The sequence below is a fragment of the Cheilinus undulatus genome, linkage group 7, assembly GCF_018320785.1.
Source record: "Cheilinus undulatus linkage group 7, ASM1832078v1, whole genome shotgun sequence".
Lineage (NCBI taxonomy): Eukaryota > Metazoa > Chordata > Actinopteri > Labriformes > Labridae > Cheilinus > Cheilinus undulatus.
Window position 1 is genome coordinate 48,901,588 of NC_054871.1, and position 20,863 is coordinate 48,922,450.

The 20,863-nt window shown below is 39.4% G+C and overlaps 1 protein-coding gene across 3 annotated transcripts in view; it reads right to left on the minus strand.

Annotated features, from left to right (window-relative positions):
* Nucleotides 1–5,658: 5,658 nt before the first annotated feature.
* The window catches only part of LOC121511770 (uncharacterized protein PF11_0207-like), a 56,539-nt gene continuing 41,334 nt past the window's right edge, over nucleotides 5,659–20,863 (minus strand). For all 3 annotated transcript variants that reach the window (XM_041790553.1, XM_041790552.1, XM_041790554.1), the window contains 6 exons: nucleotides 20,744–20,851; nucleotides 17,522–17,608; nucleotides 14,061–14,168; nucleotides 9,309–9,416; nucleotides 9,083–9,214; nucleotides 5,659–6,054 (listed from right to left, as the gene is read on the minus strand). In XM_041790553.1, the coding sequence (XP_041646487.1) occupies nucleotides 5,774–6,054; nucleotides 9,083–9,214; nucleotides 9,309–9,416; nucleotides 14,061–14,168; nucleotides 17,522–17,608; nucleotides 20,744–20,851 (824 nt within the window). In that variant the 3' untranslated portion in view covers nucleotides 5,659–5,773. The remainder of the gene's footprint in view (nucleotides 6,055–9,082; nucleotides 9,215–9,308; nucleotides 9,417–14,060; nucleotides 14,169–17,521; nucleotides 17,609–20,743; nucleotides 20,852–20,863) is intronic.

Here is a 20,863-nt window from a genome sequence, read left to right on the forward strand (position 1 = left end):
GGTGATTACATACCCGTTATCAGCTCCGGTTAGGCCTGGAGGGATTTGAGTGCAGGTCAACGGGAGACTAGGAAGCAGGGACGAGAGTGGTTCAGCTCCACACAGGTTGAATGGACTTCTTGAAAGTTTGCCCTCAGTGGTTGCAAACTGTGTTGCCTAGTGGCGTTTGCCATTCAAGGGTGGACTTTCTTGGTTTTCATGGGTTGGCTTTAAATCTTTCGTGGGTGGGCTTTGTTTTGTGGGGAGTTGTTAACAGGGTAGTTCAGCCAGATAGCTGGGGACAATCCACTGCCTACCGCTTTAAGCATAGGAAGAGCAATGCTGTGAGTATTTGTTTTATTTTTGAGATGTTAGACATATACATATATATTATGGAATATTGTTAAAGTTTGTTTGCATTGTTTGTATAGTTTGTAGTTTTATTTCATATGCATGTGAGATGCAGTTCTTCTGTATTATAGTAGAAAGTGAATGTTTTTGTATCTTGTTTTTTTTGCAGTTTTCACCTAATGTTAATGTGAACAGGTTGAGTAAACGACAGCAACCTTACTTCTTCTCCGTCTTCATTGACATGGTTTAGCTTGGTGTTGTGTCTAGAGTCATTACACACTTGACAAGAACACTACACAAACAGTAAATGTCTCATCATATCATACATATCAGTACATCCCATAACAGCAGCATCTCCATCTAACAATTTTCCACATGTACATACAACTCTTCTCGCAGCAGCAACTGACACGTTTGCTCAGACCCTTGGAACATGGAGATAAAAAGATGTTTAAAGCTGCCCATTATAATCTGAAGGACCTTGACCCCTTTTCCTGAGGATAAACGCTGAAACTGAAAATGAAGATTGTCGGTCGAATCAGAGACAAAATTCCCTCTCGCACATTCTGAAGTCTTTCCTCCTTCAGTCAAATTCGGCCTGCCTTCATGTGTTTTTCTTCTGACTCTACGGAGCCACCTCCAGCGGCGCTGTCTCAGTTAAATCAGCTGACTGCTCCGTGATCAGACACCTGCCTGCACAGCTGCAGCTCCTTACATCATTAGCTCCACAGGAAGTATGGAGGGCAGTTAGTGATGTGGTTTACCAGGCTCTTTCTGGTTCTGCTGCTGGAGAGTGTCTGGTATTTTAGAAATGGAGATTAATCATTTTTATTGATAATGATACTCTTGATTCCAATCATGTCCTTATCAGTATTTTTTACATTGGTAGAACATCATTAGCCCCATAGCATGAATGAGGTTTAATGTGAAGGTTTTCAGAAAAAGAGGCTATGAAATAATAACGTATAATTATGTAACATTACAACACATGAAGCAAATACTTGGAACTATTTCTTGAGTAAACCACTGGGCGGAGTGACACAGTACAGCAGCCATGTCTGGAGTGTAAGTCCGGCTTTGCATTTAGCTTTAAAACATCTCCATCTCGTAATGTTCCATGATTATTTCATAGCTTGGTGAATGAACAGGTCACAACTTGTCCACGAGAGCATTTTGAAGTTGTTGGATTGTGTATTTGATGAGTTTGATGAGGGAAAGCCGGAATACCGTCTGCTTACATTGAGTTGGCCAAGCAGGTCCGAACTCGGCAGCCCTGATCGAAAAATAGCTTGCACTGACAACTGAAGGTAACAAACCTATTACTAAGACTATAGGAATTATGGCAAGGGGCGAATTTGCCAAAATGTTGAAGTATCCCTTTAAGTGATATCCCAATCTTAATCCATAGGGTTTAATATGACGTCGGTCGACCCTTTGTAGCAAAACAGCTTCACCTCTTCTGGGAAGGCTTTCCACAAGGTTTAGGAGTGTGTTTATGGGAATTATTTGAGGTCACACACTGATGTTGGATGAGAAGGCCTGGCTCTCAGTCTCCACTCTAATCCATCCCAAAGGTGTTCTATCAGGTTGAGGTCAGGACTCTGTGCAGGTCAGTCAAGTTCATCCACACCAAACTCTCTCATCCATGTCTTTATGGACCTTGCTTTGTGCACTGGTGCACAGTCATGTTGGAACAGGAAGGGGCCATCCCCAAACTGTTCCCACAAAGTTGGGAGCATGGATTTGTCCAAAATCTCTTGGTATGCTGAAGCATTCAGAGTTCCTTTCACTGGAACTAAGGGGTCAAGCCCAGCTCCTGAAAAACAAGCCCACACCATAATCCCCCCTCCACCAAACTTTACACTTGGCACAATGCAGTCAGACAAGTACCGTTCTCCTGGCAACCCCCAAACCCAGACTTGTCCAGCAGATTGCCAGATGGAGAAGCATGATTCGTCATTCCAGAGTCTAGTGGTGGCGTGCTTTACACCACTGCATCTGACTCTTTACATCGCACTTGGTGATGTATGGCTTGGATGCAGCTGCTCGGCCATGGAAACCCATTCCTCAAAGCTCTCTACGCACTGTTCTTGAGCTAATCTGAAAGCCACATGAAGTTTGGAGGTCTGTAGCGATTGACTCTGCAGAAAGTAGTTGGCAACCTCTGTGCCTCAGCATCCACTGACCCTGCTCCGTCATTTTACGTGGCCTACCACTTGGTGGCTGAGTTGCCGTCGTTCCCAATCTCTTCCACTTTGTTATAATACCACTGACAGTTGACTGTGGAATATTTAGGAGCCAGGAAATTTCACCACTGGACTTGTTGCACAGGTGGCATCCTATCACAGTACCACGCTGGAATTCACTGAACTCCTGAGAGCGAGCCATTCTTTCACAAATGTTTTTAGAAACAGTCTGCATGCCTAGGTGCTTGATTTTATACACCTGTGGCCATGGAAGTGATTGGAACACCTGATTTCAATGATTTGGATAGGTGAGTGAATACTTTTGGCAATGTCGTGTACGTCCCCATGATCATCGGGGAGAAAAATCGTGTCTCAAATCGTGCTGAACATCCTGTTGTGTGTGGTCGGCCTTTGATGGCACCAAAGAGGACATTTCGTCATACTTTCTCCCGTCCTGCAGGGCATAAAATGAGGGTTAATGTGAAATTTTGTTGATTTACAGGGCACCAAAAAGGCTACTTTGGCAGTTTTTCTCTATAAAAGGGCATCATGTTAGCCAACTGAGGGACACTTTATAATTTTCCGTATTCATGATGGCATTCAACAGCACTTTCACGTTTGTCAGGGCACCACAGCTTAGCGTGCAGAGAACAACAGAGGTTCATATAAATTAAAATAAAGGTCTAATAAAGAGGTTTCTGTATGAAGCAGAGGTCAGGCCACCTCCACATAATAACCTCTAAGACTGATGTCATGATCCCAGTGTGTTTTCATGATTGAATCAAGTTTAAATGCTGAGTTTACACACTGAGCTAAATATAGCACACATATCCTGCACGTGGAGTGAGCTGTGGGTGTGTTTCAGTCATCAGAGAGGTCAGTTTTTAGCCCCGCGTTTATTTTCAAGTAACCAGAATAATGCATGTAAACACTTTTTTAGATAAGAATTTTAACTTTTTATCATGTATTTTAACTCTTTCTTTAACGCTTTTCTCATCCTATCCTGTTATTGTTAATAAAAAAATGTTCCTTACAAACACTGTTGTTCATCTTCAGAACAGTGAGTCCTATCACCTCTCTGGTTCCATCATCATCAGATCAACGTGTCCTGAGCTCACCTACCTTCTCACTGGTTTTAAAAAATATAAAGTGTACCTCAGTCTGCGCTGAAATATTTCCTCTGGCGTTGGGATTTAAGGGAACAAAGTGATGTCAGAATCATTTGGACATCAGCGGTGCTTTGCTATCGTTACATTCCCCACAGAGGCACACAGGTAACTGTCCTTACAGGAGAAGGTAAGAGGTGATGAAACTGGATGCAATCGTGACTTTTTAAAGAGTACAACACAAAGCAACGCTCTGGTCTGGAGTGAGGAAAAGATTTCCATTGTTTTCCTTCTGATGAAAACTATCTGAGGTCGTGCTTCTTTTGTTTTAGGAGGTAAACAGTTCTGTGAGGTAATAACTATCTAAGACCGGCCATATAAAGGGAGATTTAAGGCCCAACCGGGGGTGACTCGTCCCAAACAGTTATAAGTACAAATAATCCTCAAGTGTGTGGTGTACGAGTATTTCACTGATCCAGATTCAGTCAGAGCCTCGTCAGTCTTAGCCGTCCAACCCAGTGGTTCTCAACCTTGGGGTCAGAACCCCCTTGGGGGTTGCAAAAACACTGAGAGGGGGGTCTCCAGTTGCCCTAAAAAAACTGAATATTTTTAAAATTAAACTGTTGCCACTTTACACGAATTTTGTCAAAATTTTTTGACCCTTTTCATCAATTTTCCCACCAATTTAAACACATTTTTACCATTTAACACCTATTTTTGTCAGTTTTAAGCTCTTTTCACCACTAGTTTCTGCCTGTTCTTGCCACTTCTAAACCAGTTCTTGCCACTTAAGCTTAATGTTGCCTCTGTTGACCCATTATTGCTACTATTAACCCATTTTAACCACTTTTTACAACTTTTTTTTCCCATTCTAACCCCATTTCACCATTTGATATGGCCATTTTTGCTAGTTTAACCAATTTCTTAATACCTTCCTATTTTTTCTTTCTCAGTTAACCCTTAATTGCCAGTTTACATCAATTTTTTTTATCCAATGCAATCAAATTTTCACCCATTTTTGCTAATTGAAAGCAATTTCAGCCACATTTTATCTCATTTTTACCACTAAGTATGCCCATTTTGTCACTTTAACCCTATTTTTGTCAGTTTCAAACTCTTTCAACCACATTTTTCTGCCTGTTCTTGCCACTTCTAAACCAATTCTTGCCACTTGAGCTTAATTTTGCCTCTGTCAACCCATTATTGCTACTATTAACCCCTTTTAATCACATTCCACCATTTGTTATGACCATTTTTGCTGGTTTAATCAATTTCTTCCAATATCTACTTATGTTTTTCTTTCTCAGTTAACCCTTTTTTGCCAGTTTATATCAATTTTTTTATCCAATGCCATCAACTTTCCACTCATTTTTGCCAATTGAAAGCAATTTCAGCCCCATTTTAACTCCTTTTTGGCAACTTTAACCAATTTTTGCCTTTTTTGCCATTCTTATTTAATTTTTGCCACTTCTAACCCAATTTCTGCTACTTTTAAAATACAATTTCACCACCCTTTCCACAATTTTTGCCGTTATTAACCCATTGTAGCAATTTTCAGCCCACAACCCCCAAAATAAAGGTGCCAGAGCCCAGGGACCCCCACTGTATCTGAAGGTGGCTGAACACCTGAGAACCCCTGGTCCAAACAATAGTTGCAGTTTTTGCACTTCCTCGTGACTCCAGTTTCCATCCTTATTAGGTAACTGAAGGCAGATATGTGCATGCCACACTTCTACATGTTATATTTTTGAGACCATGTAGAAAAAATGTAGTAAGACTCAGCTGGCACTGTTGATGCACTGTTGTATTTTATCAGTTTATCTGGTGTCCTGAGAGTCCTCTGCTTTCTTCTGGTAACGTTTCTCTGCCCTACTAAGAAAAACTCTTAACGCCGTTTCCATCCGTATCCTCACTAACAGAAGGTATGGCGACCTGTTGGTCATTCCCATCCTACCTGTCGATGGATGTCACTCACTGTGTGACAGTGGAGTTCAACTATTTTGATTGAATTATGCCACAAAAACACCAGCCACAGCTTTTCATTGCAGATTATTTTATTCTTACGTGTATCTTACATTTATTTTTATGCCACATAAAGGATAAAGACAGGTCATTTTAATTCTCCACAAAATATCCCTGTATGGGAGGTGATCACATCTGAGTGACTAAAAAACCACTGAAAGTGGTAAAGTAATCACTTCCCCAGACATGATTATTTGCTCGCAGTTTCACGAACACCTGGTCTCCCGGCTGTAGCTGCAGAAACACGGCGTTTCCTCCGTTATCGTCAGGGTCGTTGTCTGTCTTAGACCCTGAAGTGATGACGATCACCTGGCTGTTCTTGTAGAGGTCTAGATAAATTACATGTTGCCCTCCAGCATGATAGAAGAGAGTAAAGTAGTAAGCACCTGAAACAGGTGCAGTGAAGACACCTGTAATAGAAATAAAGTATTTTATGGTAAACACAAAGATTTGATTCATAACCATCCACAAAAACTAGTGCAATCCCATCCAAATGTATCGCAACTAGGGCTGCCAAGATTAATCGGATTAATTGTGATTAATCAAGGTACATAATAAAAGCACTATTTTTAGGGCCCGAGCACCGACCTCGGTGCAAGGACCCTATTGAAACTGTAGCCGTTATTATTATTCTCCCCAAAGAATAGCTAATTTGGGGCCTTAACATGCTCAAAAACTCACCAAACTTCACCCAAAATTGTCCCCCACGTGAAATTTTCTTATTCTGGTGGAACCGTGCAAATCCATCCAGCAGTCACCACTGGGTGGGGCCAAAAGTGAGATAGGGCTGTGGGTAACACCTACATGTACCAAAATTGGTACACATATGTATCATGATGAGATGAACAAAAAATTACATTTGACCATCCTCTAAAATGTACAGGAAACGCACTACAAACCGTTTTTTGTCAAATTTTGGCATTTTCAAAAACGCACACGTTTCACATTTGAACAAACTCTGTCGAGGAATTTCATCTCATAGACTCCAAAATTTTTTTTGCCATAAACTAGACCCCTGCAGATGAAAAGTTATCAAAAGCTTGAATTTTCACCAGTGGGCGGGGCCATAATTGGGGCCCGATTTTATGCTATTTTTGGTGTGTTTTTTACAGTAAAAATTACACAATGAGGCCTTATAACTTTTTAATGCTTATGTCAATCATCACCAAACTTCACATGGATAATCACACAATGGTCCTGAATACATCCATACATTAATATCAGCACTTTATCATAGCGCCCCCTTCTGCCAGGTGAACATTTACACTCTTAATTTGTCATGTCTTTTTTATGGGTTGCCACAAAAAAATTCACTAAAAATACACCTTTCATCCTAGGCCTATGATTTTTCGATGTGCATATGGATCATCATCATCATCATCAATTTTTTGGACAATTATACACTGAAAACTGATGTAACTTTGGTGGAGATCATTCTATGGTCTTCAAAATGTTATGGCAACACATCAGTATCACACTGAACACGCCCACATGAAAACAGCTCATCATGGCGCCCCCTACTGCCAACAGGAAGTGATGCAAATGGGTCATTTCTGCATTTGTCTTATTGTGTTGGACCTATCATGCTCTGGTTTTGACCTGAAGTCCCCATTATCTGTCCCTCCATTGCCATATTTCATTAACAGACACCCCAGTGGCCGTCGGCCATTTTGATCCTTCGCCATTGGACAGGAAGTGGGTCATTTCTGTGTTATTCTTACTGTGTTGAACCTTTAATGCTCTTATTTTGACCCGAACTCATCAATATCTTTCCTAACATTGACATGACTCATTAACAGATGCCCTAGTGGCCATGGCGGCCATGTTGATCCTTCGCCATGACACAGGAAGTCAGTGTAACTCTCATATATCAAAATAAAAATTTCAAACTTTTAATGATTTTACATGGTAATAGTCCTTCCCTCATCTCCTCTACATATCAACATCTACCTCTGACATACTGCCACCTACTGTTGAGGGGCAGTACTTCCTCATGAACAAAGTGCACCATGCTGATTTTCTTTTACATAATAATGCTCAAAGAAGAATCGCCCTGGTCTCCCTGCCGTGCAGCAGCACATTGCACAGGTTCGCCTACACCCCACTGTTGCCACACACTGGTGGTTGTGTCATGCCCTGACCTGCACCGGGGTGCGAGGGCCCTTCAGTGCTGCTTGCAGCCCTAGTTTAAAATTGTGATTAATCTCATGCTTTATTGTTCTCTTTAAACATGCTTTGGCTAAGCCCCAGCAGCATCTCTCTACAACCACAGTGATGTAAAATAGCTCCACCACTGCTTTTTTCATTTTTGATTTCACTTTAATAAACTATCAGACAGCTCAGTGGACAGGTCAACAGGCATCTGAACCAAGGTTATATTAGTTTGGGATTTTTCGTTAGTTTTTGTATTTATTTCGATTTCACTTTCTGTGTTCAAATTCTTCTATTTTGACTGCTGGTTTGTTGGTTTAGTTAAGTTTTTATTTTGCAAAAATGCTTCGTTTTAGTTTAGTTTTTATTAGTTTTAGTGTTAGTTTTAGTTTTCGTTTTTTCGGATACATGCCAGGGCTGAGTTGACATCATACATTTTTAAAAAACATATTCAAACAGGCTCCTCTTCACTTAACATGTTATTTATTTAAAGATGATGTTTGAATAAAACTCCAGACATAAAACTACAACTATGTGAAGTTTTAACCAATCAATTCAGGCAATTTTGCACTCTCCAGGCTTGATTGTATGTGCCGATTAATCGGGTTGTGTCAAAGACTAAAACTAAGGATATTTTGTCTCTATTTCTACTTTATTTTAGTTAGTTTTGGAAGCACACTGTACTGTAATTTTAGTTTTAGTTATTCAGTCAGTTTTAGTTAACTATAATAACCTTGATCTAAACCTTGTGCTAACAAATTTTTACCTCTCTACTGTTCAAGTATTTCCTTTCAGATCCATAACAAGTTCCTTTTTCTATGAAGAGTTCATGTTAAAAATAACTTCCTGTTTGATATTAAAACAGGAAGTCAGTTTCCTTCAGTTCAAGGCTGTAGAGAAATCCAAAACAGGTTGGATTAAAAAGAAGAATTTTAGAGTGCAGTAAAAAGGGGGCAATTATTTGCGATTAACTACAGAATTTCTGAGATTAATCACGATTAAAAATCTTTAACCTTTGACTACCCTAAACATAATATTTCAGGGAAATTCTTTGAAATTCCACTAAACAGATGCTCATGGTCAGTATACTTAAAAATAATTTAAAAAAAATATTTAAGCCATTTTAATGTGCTAATCATGCTATGCCATTTTTATTCACATTTTAAACAGTGTTCTGAGTTTTTTGGAATTTGATCTTGGCTGAATGATGGAACTGCACCAACTTTTTAAAGCCACCTCAGTAATAACACAGTGTAACAGCAAAGCTGTTATATTTCTGAGCCTCACCTGTGGCGGTGTTGTAGGCGTTTCCGATGTTTGTTATGGCCGTTTTGTAGATTAAAACTGTGTCAGTATCAAAAGGTCCGATGTGTTGGCTATTTCCCCCTATGGCTGCACTGAAGATCACCTTGGTTTGTGCTGTTTGAGACGAAATATTGTCACCATATTAATTTGTACAGCATTTCTAAGTTGGATGAAAGAGTCCTGTTATAGAGATACTAGCTAATGTTACCTTTACTCTTCAGTTCAAGAATCTGATTCTCACTCTCCCTCAGCCTGCTCTCGCTGTCCTGTTGCTTGGTTTCCACAGCAGTGAGTTTTTCCTTCATGGCACCAAACTCTTTGAGGAAAGCACACATGTTAGGAGAGCATACCTCTGCTTCAGAACCAAAATCTAAAGACGTAACCTGGGCTGAAGTCAAGCCACAGAACAGCAAAAGCAACCACATCATGTTCAAGTTGGTTCAGATAAACATAAACTTCACCTGGCCATCACATTAGTAAATTAACCCTAAAGATATCTATTTTTGCAGGTCAGTGCCATATGTGATCAATGAACTGCGTGCAGTGTCCGCTCGCTCTCCCTCTCTCTTTCTCTCCTGATACTAACTGCACAGAAACTTTCGTCACTTCTGTCCCGTAAAGCCACCCCGTTATCCTGCAACCTCTCTAGTCAAACATGAACTTCTACCATTGATAGTTTGTGAATTTATGATAAGACTCTGTGAAGTTCTGATCAAGAATGAATTGTTGTCAAACTTCCTCGCGTAGATCAGCTGTTTTCAAATCAGATCGCGGGTGAAAACAAATGAAGACAATGTTTATTTAAAGGGGATTTAACAAAAGATGATAACACTGAATCAGACACATAGAGAGGAAGAAAAGGAGGAAAACAGATGAGCTGCCGTGTGAGGGAGGGGGAGGGGTGCAGGGATGAGTGTGAGGGGGTGTAAGGGGGGCAAGATCAGCTGGTTTACATTAGTTTTATTTTGAGGAGAAGACCCCAATAAAACAGATAGCTAATAAAGTGGGATTAATGTGATGACAACAAAAATTAACCCATAGTGACCACTTTTTTTTAAACAGATGGAAATATAAATATCCTTATTATTGCAACAAGGAATATGATCTTTAAAATCATGATAATTTTACTAACTAAGAACTGTGAGTATGTTGGGGCTATAGTGGCGTTAATGTTGGGGGGCCTCATATCAGAGTCTGCTTAGGGCCTCACTGTGGCCAGGGGTGGTCCTGGATCAGATTGTCCTTCAATGAATGGAGTATCTCAGAATCACTGTCTCATTATAGCACAGGGATCATGGACAAAATTGTATTGTAACAGGGAATACACTAGTCCTATTTGTTGCGATATTCTTGCTTCACTCAGTGCTGCTAAGTGTCCTCCTGTCTGGTGCTGTGGGCATGGCCACCCTGAATTATACTGTAACTTTGGATATCATGTCCAAATGTAAATAAAAATGTTTCAAAGTTGAGCTTGACGGAAGTATTGTGTTTAGCATTGAGTTAGCTTAGCTTTAGCTGCCGTACCGAAGAAGACGGCTAGTTTACAGCAGCTTTTCTGACCTCATTTAACATCCCAGCCTGGATCTTTGACTCACTGTGGACGTAGAAAAGAAAGTGGTAAGCTGAAATAGACTTTTAAACGGTTGTTTATGCCGTTGTAAGAGAAAGAGCTGCAGTGCTGGGCTCTGAGAGCAGCCAAAGTAGCACTTAGCTTGTGTTACAGCCCCAGGCAGGCTGACAGAGACGGCACACTGACTTTGTTGTGGTACAGTCGTCAAACTTTGAGAGGAAAAACACGTGTTTTTGCCTGCTAACTCACACTGAGGCAGATACGGTGACGTCATTAACAAGTAGGGTTGCCACCCGTCCTTTAAAATACAGTATCGTCCTGTATTTGACAGTTAAATACAGCGTCCTGTTTTGAGTCAATACAGGACGCCATTTGTTCCATAATTTCGTCCCTCACGTACTACTTTGCCACTGATTTGTTTATACTTGTTGCATTTATACATTTTTTGAGGCAGAGGTGTTTTGCTTTAAACATCATGCAAACATTCAAGTGCCAATATTTTCTAGAATAATTGAAAAAAGTTCCTACTTTGCTTGTTTTTGTATATTTTTGTCTTCAAAATAAATCCATAAAATCATCACTCCCTTCATTACAACTCATATCAAATTTGCAATATAGGACAAAATATTTGCAATAAAACATTTTTGGTAGATCAATTTGAATTTTGGAGAAAAATTAGCTAATGAATTTGAGAAATGTATTTTGAAATTTTAAGGAATTTTAATTTTAATTTCTTTGGAAATTTGTTTAGAAAATTGTAGGTATTTAAGGGAAATTTTCAACATTTTGTTGTAAATTTTGGGGAGAATTAGGTTTGGAACTTTAGGTAATTTCATGAAAAATTGGGAAATGTCTGTAAATTTTTAAGAAGTTGCTTTGAATTTTTTTTGGTTGGTTTGATTTTTTTGGGAAGGGGGCACTTTTATAAATCTTTGTTATTTTCTTAGAAATTTTGAACATTTATTTGTAGATTTTGGGTTGTTGGATATAAATTTCTGGGGGAAATACCTTTGTGTGTTATAATATAGAATGGCTTATAAGATGAGGAACCTGAAGAATAATCACATGTTAAACTGGAATCACAATATTGGATGAAAAAATTGCAATTAGATTATTTTCTCAAATGGTTCAGCCCTATTAAAAACACTCCTAAAAGGAATCAATGGCCTCCACAACAAAACTCAAAGAGTGGTAAAAGTAGTCATGGTACAGGCACCCCTTTCCTCCGGCCTGTGATGGCTGTGGCCCCGAGGATTGTGGGGCCTTTATTTTCATGCTCCAAAGGTGGCAACCCTATTAACAAGCGTTATCGTGATTGGTCGGTAGAGTCCAAATCTCTACTGTAGGCCAAATTTTTATCATTTATACCGTCTACCGCACACCCCTCGTTCATCGCTTATCTTATTCTGAGAATTCAGAGCTAAAGAGCTGTAGTTATAATGCATTTATCTTTATCTATATTTAGTCATAGCATGTTCGATGCTCATGTCAAGAAACTTTTACTAACAGGTGTTCTTCTTCTCCTTTATCTATGGGGAAATCTACCTTAAAATATAACCAATCTTTGAACAAAGTCTAACACTGTGATACAGTTGTTAACTGGCTTCATGGCTAAATGGTGTAAATGCTGCCAATCAAACTGTGTCTGAAAACCAGTGACTACAGAAGTATTGTGTAGAAGGACTAGTGTGATGATATAAATGCTTACACTAGTGCTGTTCAGTTAAGAGTGGGGGCCACTTCGTAAAAAGCATCTATGTGAAGATCCAGTGCTGTGAAAAGTATCTGTCCCCTTCCTGATTTCTTTCCTGATTCTAACCCTCGTGCTTATTTGTCACACTTAAATATTTCAGAACATCAAACAGGTATTAGAAAAAGATAATCTGAGTAAATACAAAAGTCAGTTTTTAAATGATGATTTGGTTAATTAATGAAAAAAAAGCCACACAAACCAACCTGGCCCTATGTGAAAAAAATTAACCACTGCTTGCACCACCCTTCGAGGCAACAACTGCAAACCGAGATTTTTGACAGCTGGCAGTGAGTCCTTTACATTCCTGTGGAGGAATTTTGGCCCACTTTTCTTTACAGAAATGTTTTAATTCAGCAACTTTGAAGGGATTTCAACATTGGAGCATGAATGGCCTGTTTTTTTTTTAAGATTTATTTTTGGGCATTTTGTGCCTTTATTACAGTGGTTCTCAACTGGTTTGGCATCAGGACCCACCAGCACCTCCTTGTGAGAAGTCGCAACCCAAATTTAAAACCTAAAACCTTTAATTTATTCAATGAAATATGTTGCAATTTTAACGTCGGATAAAAAACAAAGAGACAAAACATAAAAATGTTTGAAATGCACATTGTTATTGAAGGGCATATGTTTATGTGTTTCTTTAATTTTCCCAAGATTGCAGGGAAGTTTTGGTAGTTTCAAAAGAAATAACCTCATTATCTTCGGAAAACCATTTTTTTAACGCAAGAAAAGGAGAGAAATAAGTTTAAATCCTGAGAAAAGAACCAAAATTTACTCATTATCACAAGAAAACTGAGTAAACTGAAATGTATGGATGTTTGTCCATGAAGGGCTGCCATACTTTATAGTTTTTTTGCCACATTTTTTTTCCCAAGTCACACATTGACAACCCACCGGAGACAGCTCCGCGACCCACTTTTGCATCCTGACCCACCAGTTGAGAACCACTGCTTTATTAGCTAGAGGAGGACAGTGGATAGAGTTAGAAACGGGGAAGAGAGAGGGGGGAGACATGCAGCAAAGGACCACAGGCCGGATTCGAACCCAGGTCGCCTGTGTACATGGGTCACTCCTTAGACCACTGAGCCACCTGCGTGCCCATGAAAGGCCTATTTAAGGACATGCCACAGCACCTCAATCAGATTTAAGTCTGGGTCTAAGTCTAGTCTCTGACTGTGGTTCGCTGGAGTCCCAAAGCCTTGATAATATCTTTGTAACCTTTTCCAGACTGATAGATTTCAATCACTTTGTTTCTCATTTGTTCTTGAATTTCTTTAGATGGTGGCGTGATGTGTTTCTTTCTGAGCTCTTGTAGCTTTTTCACTTTGTCTGACAGCTTCTATTTAAGGGATTTCTTGATACAACAAACCTGACGGTATTCAGGCCTGAGTGTGACCAGTGAAACTGAACTCCACTTTCCAATAACTGTGGTCAATCACAGTTAACTCATGATTTAACGAGGGGGAAACTACTTTTTCATATAAGGTGAGATTAGTTTGGATGTCTCCCCCTTTCACTGCACTGAAGATCACCTTGGTTTGTGCTGTTTGAGACAGAATCTTACCACCATATTCATCTGTACAGTATTTCTAAGTTTGATTAAAGAGTCCTGTTATAGAGATAAAAGCTAACGTTACCTGTGCTCTTCAGTTCACGAATCTGATTCTCACTCTCCCTCAGCCTGCTCTCGCTGTCCTGTTGCTTGGTTTCCACAGCAGTGAGTTTTTCCTTCATGGCACCAAACTCTTTGAGGAAAGCACACATGTTAGGAGAGCATACCTCTGCTTCAAAACCAAAATCTAAAGACGTAATCTGGGCTGAAGTCAAGCCACAGAACAACAAAAGCAACCACATCATGTTCAAGTTGGTTCAGATTAAACTGGATCTCTCAGTCCCTGACTCGTCTGATTCTTCTCCTCACTCTTTTATGTTTGTAATCTGTTAAATTTTAACCTCCCCTCCCCTCATTATGCAATAAGAAAACAAAATCACCCCCTTTTACCGTCAATAGTACAGTTACTTTGGATATCATGACCAAATGTAAACAACAATGTTTCAATGTTCATCACTTATCTTATTCTGAGAATTCAGAGCTAAAGAGCTGTAGTTATAATGAATTTATCTTCATCTGTATTCAGTCACAGCATGTTCGTCACTCTGGGTAAAAAAACTCTTAGTAACAGGTGTTACTCTTCTTCTCCTTTATCCATGCAGAAATCTGCCTTAAAATAAACAGATATAAACCAAAGTTTCATACTGTGATACAGTTGTTAACTGGCTTCATGGCTTAAAGTCCTAGTAATGAACCTGCACCAGACACTGAAAGAGGAAGAAAAGATCAGCATAGATGAGAGATAACAGGGGAAACCAGGGGTGTCAAACCCAAGGCCCGGGGGCCAAATACGGACCGTGGAACAGTTAAATCCGGCCCGCAAGATTTGATCATATTTCTGTTCTAACTGTCCCATCAGTCTGAGGTCTGCAGGTTTCCTCAAGTATAAAAATGTGAACTTATCCTTGATGATTTAAGATTTCCTTGTTAAGTCACAAAAGTAAAAATATTTAGATAAGAAGTCAGGAATGTGGGAATAGAAATTAATGTGTTTAAATGTCATATTTTCAAATTTGCATCTAACAATTAGGACTCAAACTTAGGATTTTGACTTTCTATTTTATACTTTGAGCATTTCAACTCATAATTTTGACATAGCTTTAACATTCATAACTCTAATTATTTAATTCAGATCGGCTTTTCTATAACCAATTGTTTTGTGTTTTCATCTCATATTTCCAACTCCAAACTTTGTCTTCATAATCACAGTTTGACCTTTTAGACTCACTATTTAAAATTTTGACGATTTTCACACTTCAACACTTCAACACTTTATATTTCATATTGTGACCTTTTGAACTCATGATTTTGACTTCTTTCTAATATATTTGCCTGAAGAAAACATCATTTTTCCATTTCAATTTCATGTTTTGACCATGTTGCATGAGCCGTGATCTCAGACAGCCTTTATGGTGGGGACACACGTTTGGTGTCATGGTTGTTTCAGTGATAGTACGGACTGACATGGAGAAGCTCTCACACTGCAGGCACGAAACGGACCCCCGTTAGGTTTTTATTAGGTAACTGAAGGCAGATATGTGCATGCCACACTTCTACATGTTATATTTTTGAGAGCATTTAGAAAAGATGTAGTAAGACTCAGCTGGCACTGTTGATGCACTGTTGTATTTTATCAGTTTATCTGGTGTCCTGAGAGTCCTCTGCTTTCTTCTGGTAACGTTTCTCTGTCCTACTAGGAAAACCTCTTTTTGATGCCATAACGCCGTTTCCATCCACATCCTCACTAACGGAAGTTATGGCGACCTGTCAATCATTCCCATTCTACCCGTCGATGGATGTCACTCAGTGGAGTTCAACTATTTTGACTTAATTTTTCCACAAAAACAGCAGCCACAGCTTTTCATTGCAGATTATTTTATTCTTTTGTGCATCCTACATTTATTCTTATGCAAGATAAGGGATAAAGACAGATAATTTAAATTCTCCAAGAAACATCCCTGTATGGGAGACGATCACATCTGAGTGACTAAAAAACCACTGAAAGTGGTGATGTAATCATTTCCCCAGACATGATTATTTGCTCGCAGTTTCACGAACACCTGGTCTCCCGGCTGTAGCTGCAGAAACACGGCGTTTCCTCCGTTATCATCGGGGTCGTTTTGTGCGCTGGACTCTGCAGTGGTGACGATCAACTGGCTGTTCTTGTAGAGTCGTAGAAAAGCTCCACGTTGCCCTCCAGCGTTATAGAAGAGAGTAAAGTAGTAAACACCTGAAACAGGTGCAGTGAAGACACCTGTAATAAAAAACAACAGTCTCTTATGTTCAAAACAAAGCAAAGAATCATAACCATCCACAAACACTAGTGCACAAACACCCATCCAAATGTATCGCAACTAGGGCTGCCAAGATTAATTGTGTTAACTGTGATTAATCAAGGTACATAATAAAAGCACTATTTTTTAAAATTGTGATTAATCTCATTTATTGTTCTGTTTAAACATGCTTTGGCTAAGCCACAGCAGCATCTCTCTACATCCACAGTGATGTAAAGTAGCTCCACCACTGCTTTTATCATTTTTAATTTCACTTTAATAAACTATCAGACAGCTCAGTGGACAGGTCAAAAGTCATCTAAACCTTGTGCTAACAAATTTTTACCTTTTTACTGTTCAAGTATTTCTTTTCAGATCCATTACAAGTTCCTTTTTCTGTGAAGAGTTCATGTTAAAATTGACTTCCTGTTTGATATCCAAACAGGAAGTCAATTTCCCTCAGTTTAAGGCTGTAGAGAAATCCAAAGTGACACAAAAAAACACTTTTGATCAAAAAGTAGAATTTTAGAACGCAATAAAAAGGGTGTGATTAATCGCGATTAACTACAGAATTTCTGAGAGTAATCAAGATTAAAAATCTTCTTTTTTTTTTTTAAGGATTTATTTTTGGCCTTTTTGCCTTTATTAGATAGGACAGTGGATAGAGTTGGAAACAGGGAAGAGAGCGGGGAGAGACATGAAGGAAATAGTACCACGGGCCGGATTCGAACCCGGGTTGCCAGCGTACATGGCACGCGCCTTAGCCACTCAACTACCGGCGCGCCCCCAAATTTAAAAATCTTAAAACTTTTGACTGCCCTAAACAAAATATTTCAGGGAAATTTTAAGAAATTCTGCTAATTCTGCTATTCTACCAAATGCTAATGGTCAGTGTACTTAAAAATATTTTTGACCTTTAAAACTTTTCAACGCCACCTCAGTAATAACACAGTGTAACAGCAAAGCTGTTATATTTCTGAGCCTTACCTGTGGCGGTGTTGTAGGCGTTTCCGATGTTTGTTATGGCTGTTTTGTAGATTAAAACTGTGTCAGTATCAAAAGGTCCAGTGTGTTGGCCGTTTCCCCCTATGGCTGCACTGAAGATCACCTTGGTTTGTGCTGTTTGAGACAGAATCTTATCACCATATTCATCTGTACAGTATTTCTAAGTTGGATTAAAGAGTCCTGTTATAGAGATACTAGCTAACGTTACCTGTGCTCTTCAGTTCAAGAATCTGATTCTCACTCTCCTGTTGCTTGGTTTCCACAGCAGTGAGTTTTTCCTTCATGGCACCAATCTCTTTGAGGTAAGCACACATGTTAGGAGAGCATACCTCTGCTTCAGAACCAAAATCTAAAGACGTAATCTGGGCTGAAGTCAAGCCACAGAACAACAAAAGCAACCACATCATGTTCAAGTAGGTTCAGATTAAACTGGATCTCTCAGTCCCTGACTTCTTTGATTCCCCTTCTCACCTTTTTTGTTTGTTATCTGGTAATTTTTAAAACTCCCCTCCCCCTAGTTATGCAATAAGAAAACAATATTACCCCTTTTACCATCAATTACACTAGGGTGGCCATATGTCATATTTGGCCGGACATTCTGGAATAGAAATGCCTTGTCCTGCATCCAGCGAAGCCTTAAGCCGGATGCTTATTTTTTTCCCTTGTGGAGTCACACCTGAATGTAACACAGCATATTGTCCATTGCCCTCTTTCTCTGCACATCAGTCCGGTGTTTGCATGTTAAATATAATCCTGGTAATGTATATACAAAGTTGACCAAACATAAACTTCACCTGGCCATCACATTAGTAAATTAACCCTAAAGATATCTATTTTTGCAGGTCAGTGCCATATGTGATCAATGAACTGCGTGCAGTGTCCGCTCGCTCTCCCTCTCTCTTTCTCTCCTGATACTAACTGCACAGAAACTTTCGTCACTTCTGTCCCGTAAAGCCACCCCGTTATCCTGCAACCTCTCTAGTCAAACATGAACTTCTACCATTGATAGTTTGTGAATTTATGATAAGACTCCGTGAAGCTGCAAATGACTTGAACACGTTTCCTAGTGAAGGCGTTCACAATAAAAGCATTTCAGAAAAATAACAGCCGCTGACTTTTATTTTAAGAGCTTGACGGAAGTATTGTGTTTAGCATTGAGTTAGCTTAGCTTTAGCTGCTGTACCGAAGAAGACGGCTAGTTTACAGCAGCTTTTCTGACCTCATTTAACATCGCAGCCTGGATCTTTGACTCACTGTGGACGTAGAAAAGAAAGTGGTAAGTTGAAATAGACTTTTAAACAGTTGTTTATGCCGTTGTAAGAGAAAGAGCTGCAGTGCTGGGCTCTGAGAGCAGCCAAAGCAGCACTTAGCTCGTGTTAAAGCCCCAGGCAGGCTGACAGAGACGGCACACTGACTTTGTTGTGGTACAGTCGTCAAACTTTGAGAGGAAAAACACGTGTTTTTGCCTGCTAACTCACACTGAGGCAGATACGGTGACGTCATTAACAAGTAGGGTTGCCACCCGTCCTTTAAAATACAGTATCGTCCTGTATTTGACAGTTAAATACAGCGTCCTGTTTTGAGTCAGTACAGGACACCATTTGTTCCATAATTTCGTCCCTCACGTACTACTTTGCCACTGATTTGTTGATACTTGTTGCATTTATACATTTTTTGAGGCAGAGGTGTTTTGCTTTAAACATCATGCAAACATTCAAGTGCCAATATTTTTTAGAATCATTGAAAAAAGTTCCTACTTTGCTTGTTTTTGTATATTTTTGTCTTCAAAATAAATCCATAAAATCATCACTCCCTTCATTACAACTCATATGAAATTTGCAATATAGGACAAAATATTTGCAATAAGACATTTTTGGTAGATCATTTTGAATTTTGGAGAAAAATTAGCTAAAATATGTGTAGATATTTTTGCGGAAATTTGAGAAATGTATTTTGAAATTTTAAGGAATTTTAATTTGTGTGTTATAATATAGAATGGCTTATAAGATGAGGAACCTGAAGAATAATCACATGTTTAACTGGAATCACAATATTGGATGAAAAAACTGCAATTAGATTATTTTCTCAAATGGTTTCTGTGGAGGAATTTTGGCCCACTCTTCTTTACAGAAATGTTGTAATTCAGCAACTTTGAAGGGATTTCAACATTGGAGCATGAATGGCCTGTTTTTTTTTTTAAGATTTATTTTTGGGCATTTTGTGCCTTTATTACAGTGGTTCTCAACTGGTTGGGCATCAGGACCCACCAGCACCTCCTTGTGAGAAGTCGCAACCCAAATTTAAAACCTAAAACCTTTAATTTATTCAATGAAATATGTTGCAATTTGAATGTGGATAAAAAACAAAGAGACAAAACATAAAAATGTTTGAAATGCACATTGTTACAGAAGGACATATGTTTATGTGTTTCTTTAATTTTCCCAAGATTGCAGGGAAGTTTTGGTAGTTTCAAAAGAAATAACCTCATTATCTTCGGAAAACCATTTTTTTAACGCAAGAAAAGGAGAGGATTAAGTTGAAATCCTGAGAAAAGAACCAAAATTTACTCATTATCACAAGAAAACTGAGTAAACTGAAATGTATGGATGTTTGTCCATGAAGGGCTGCCGTACTTTATAGTTTTTTTGCCACATTTTTTTTTCCAAGGCACACATTGACGTCCCACCGGAGACAGCTCCGCGACCCACTTTCGAACCCCGACCCACCAGTTGAGAACCACTGCTTTATTAGCTAGAGGAGGACAGTGGATAGAGTTAGAAACGGGGAAGAGAGAGGGGGGAGACATGCAGCAAAGGACCACAGGCCGGATTCGAACCCAGGTCGCCTGTGTACATGGGTCACTCCTTAGACCACTGAGCCACCTGCGTGCCCATGAAAGGCCTATTTAAGGACATGCCACAGCACCTCAATCAGATTTAAGTCTGGGTCTAAGTCTAGTCTCTGACTGTGGTTCGCTGGAGTCCCAAAGCCTTGGAAATATCTTTGTAACCTTTTCCAGACTGATAGATTTCAATCACTTTGTTTCTCATTTGTTGTTGATTTTCTTTGGATGGTGACATGATGCGTTTCTTTCTGAGCTCTTGTAGCTTCTTCACTTTGTCTGACAGCTTCTATTTAAGGGATTTCTTGATTCAATAAATCTGATGGTATTCAGGCCTGGGTGTGAACAGTGAAACTGAACTCCGCTTTCCAAAAACTGTGGTCAATCACAGTTAACTCATGATTTAACGAGGTTGGCAATTACTTTTTCACATGAGGTCAGATAGGTTTGGATGTCTCATCGTATCACTGCACTGAAGATCACCTTGGTTTGTGCTGTTTGAGACAGAATCTTACCACCATATTCATCTGTACAGTATTTCTAAGTTGGATTAAAGAGTCCTGTTATAGAGATAAAAGCTAACGTTACCTGTGCTCTTCAGTTCACGAATCTGATTCTCACTCTCCCTCAGCCTGCTCTCGCTGTCCTGTTGCTTGGTTTCCACAGCAGTGAGTTTTTCCTTCATGGCACCAAACTCTTTGAGGAAAG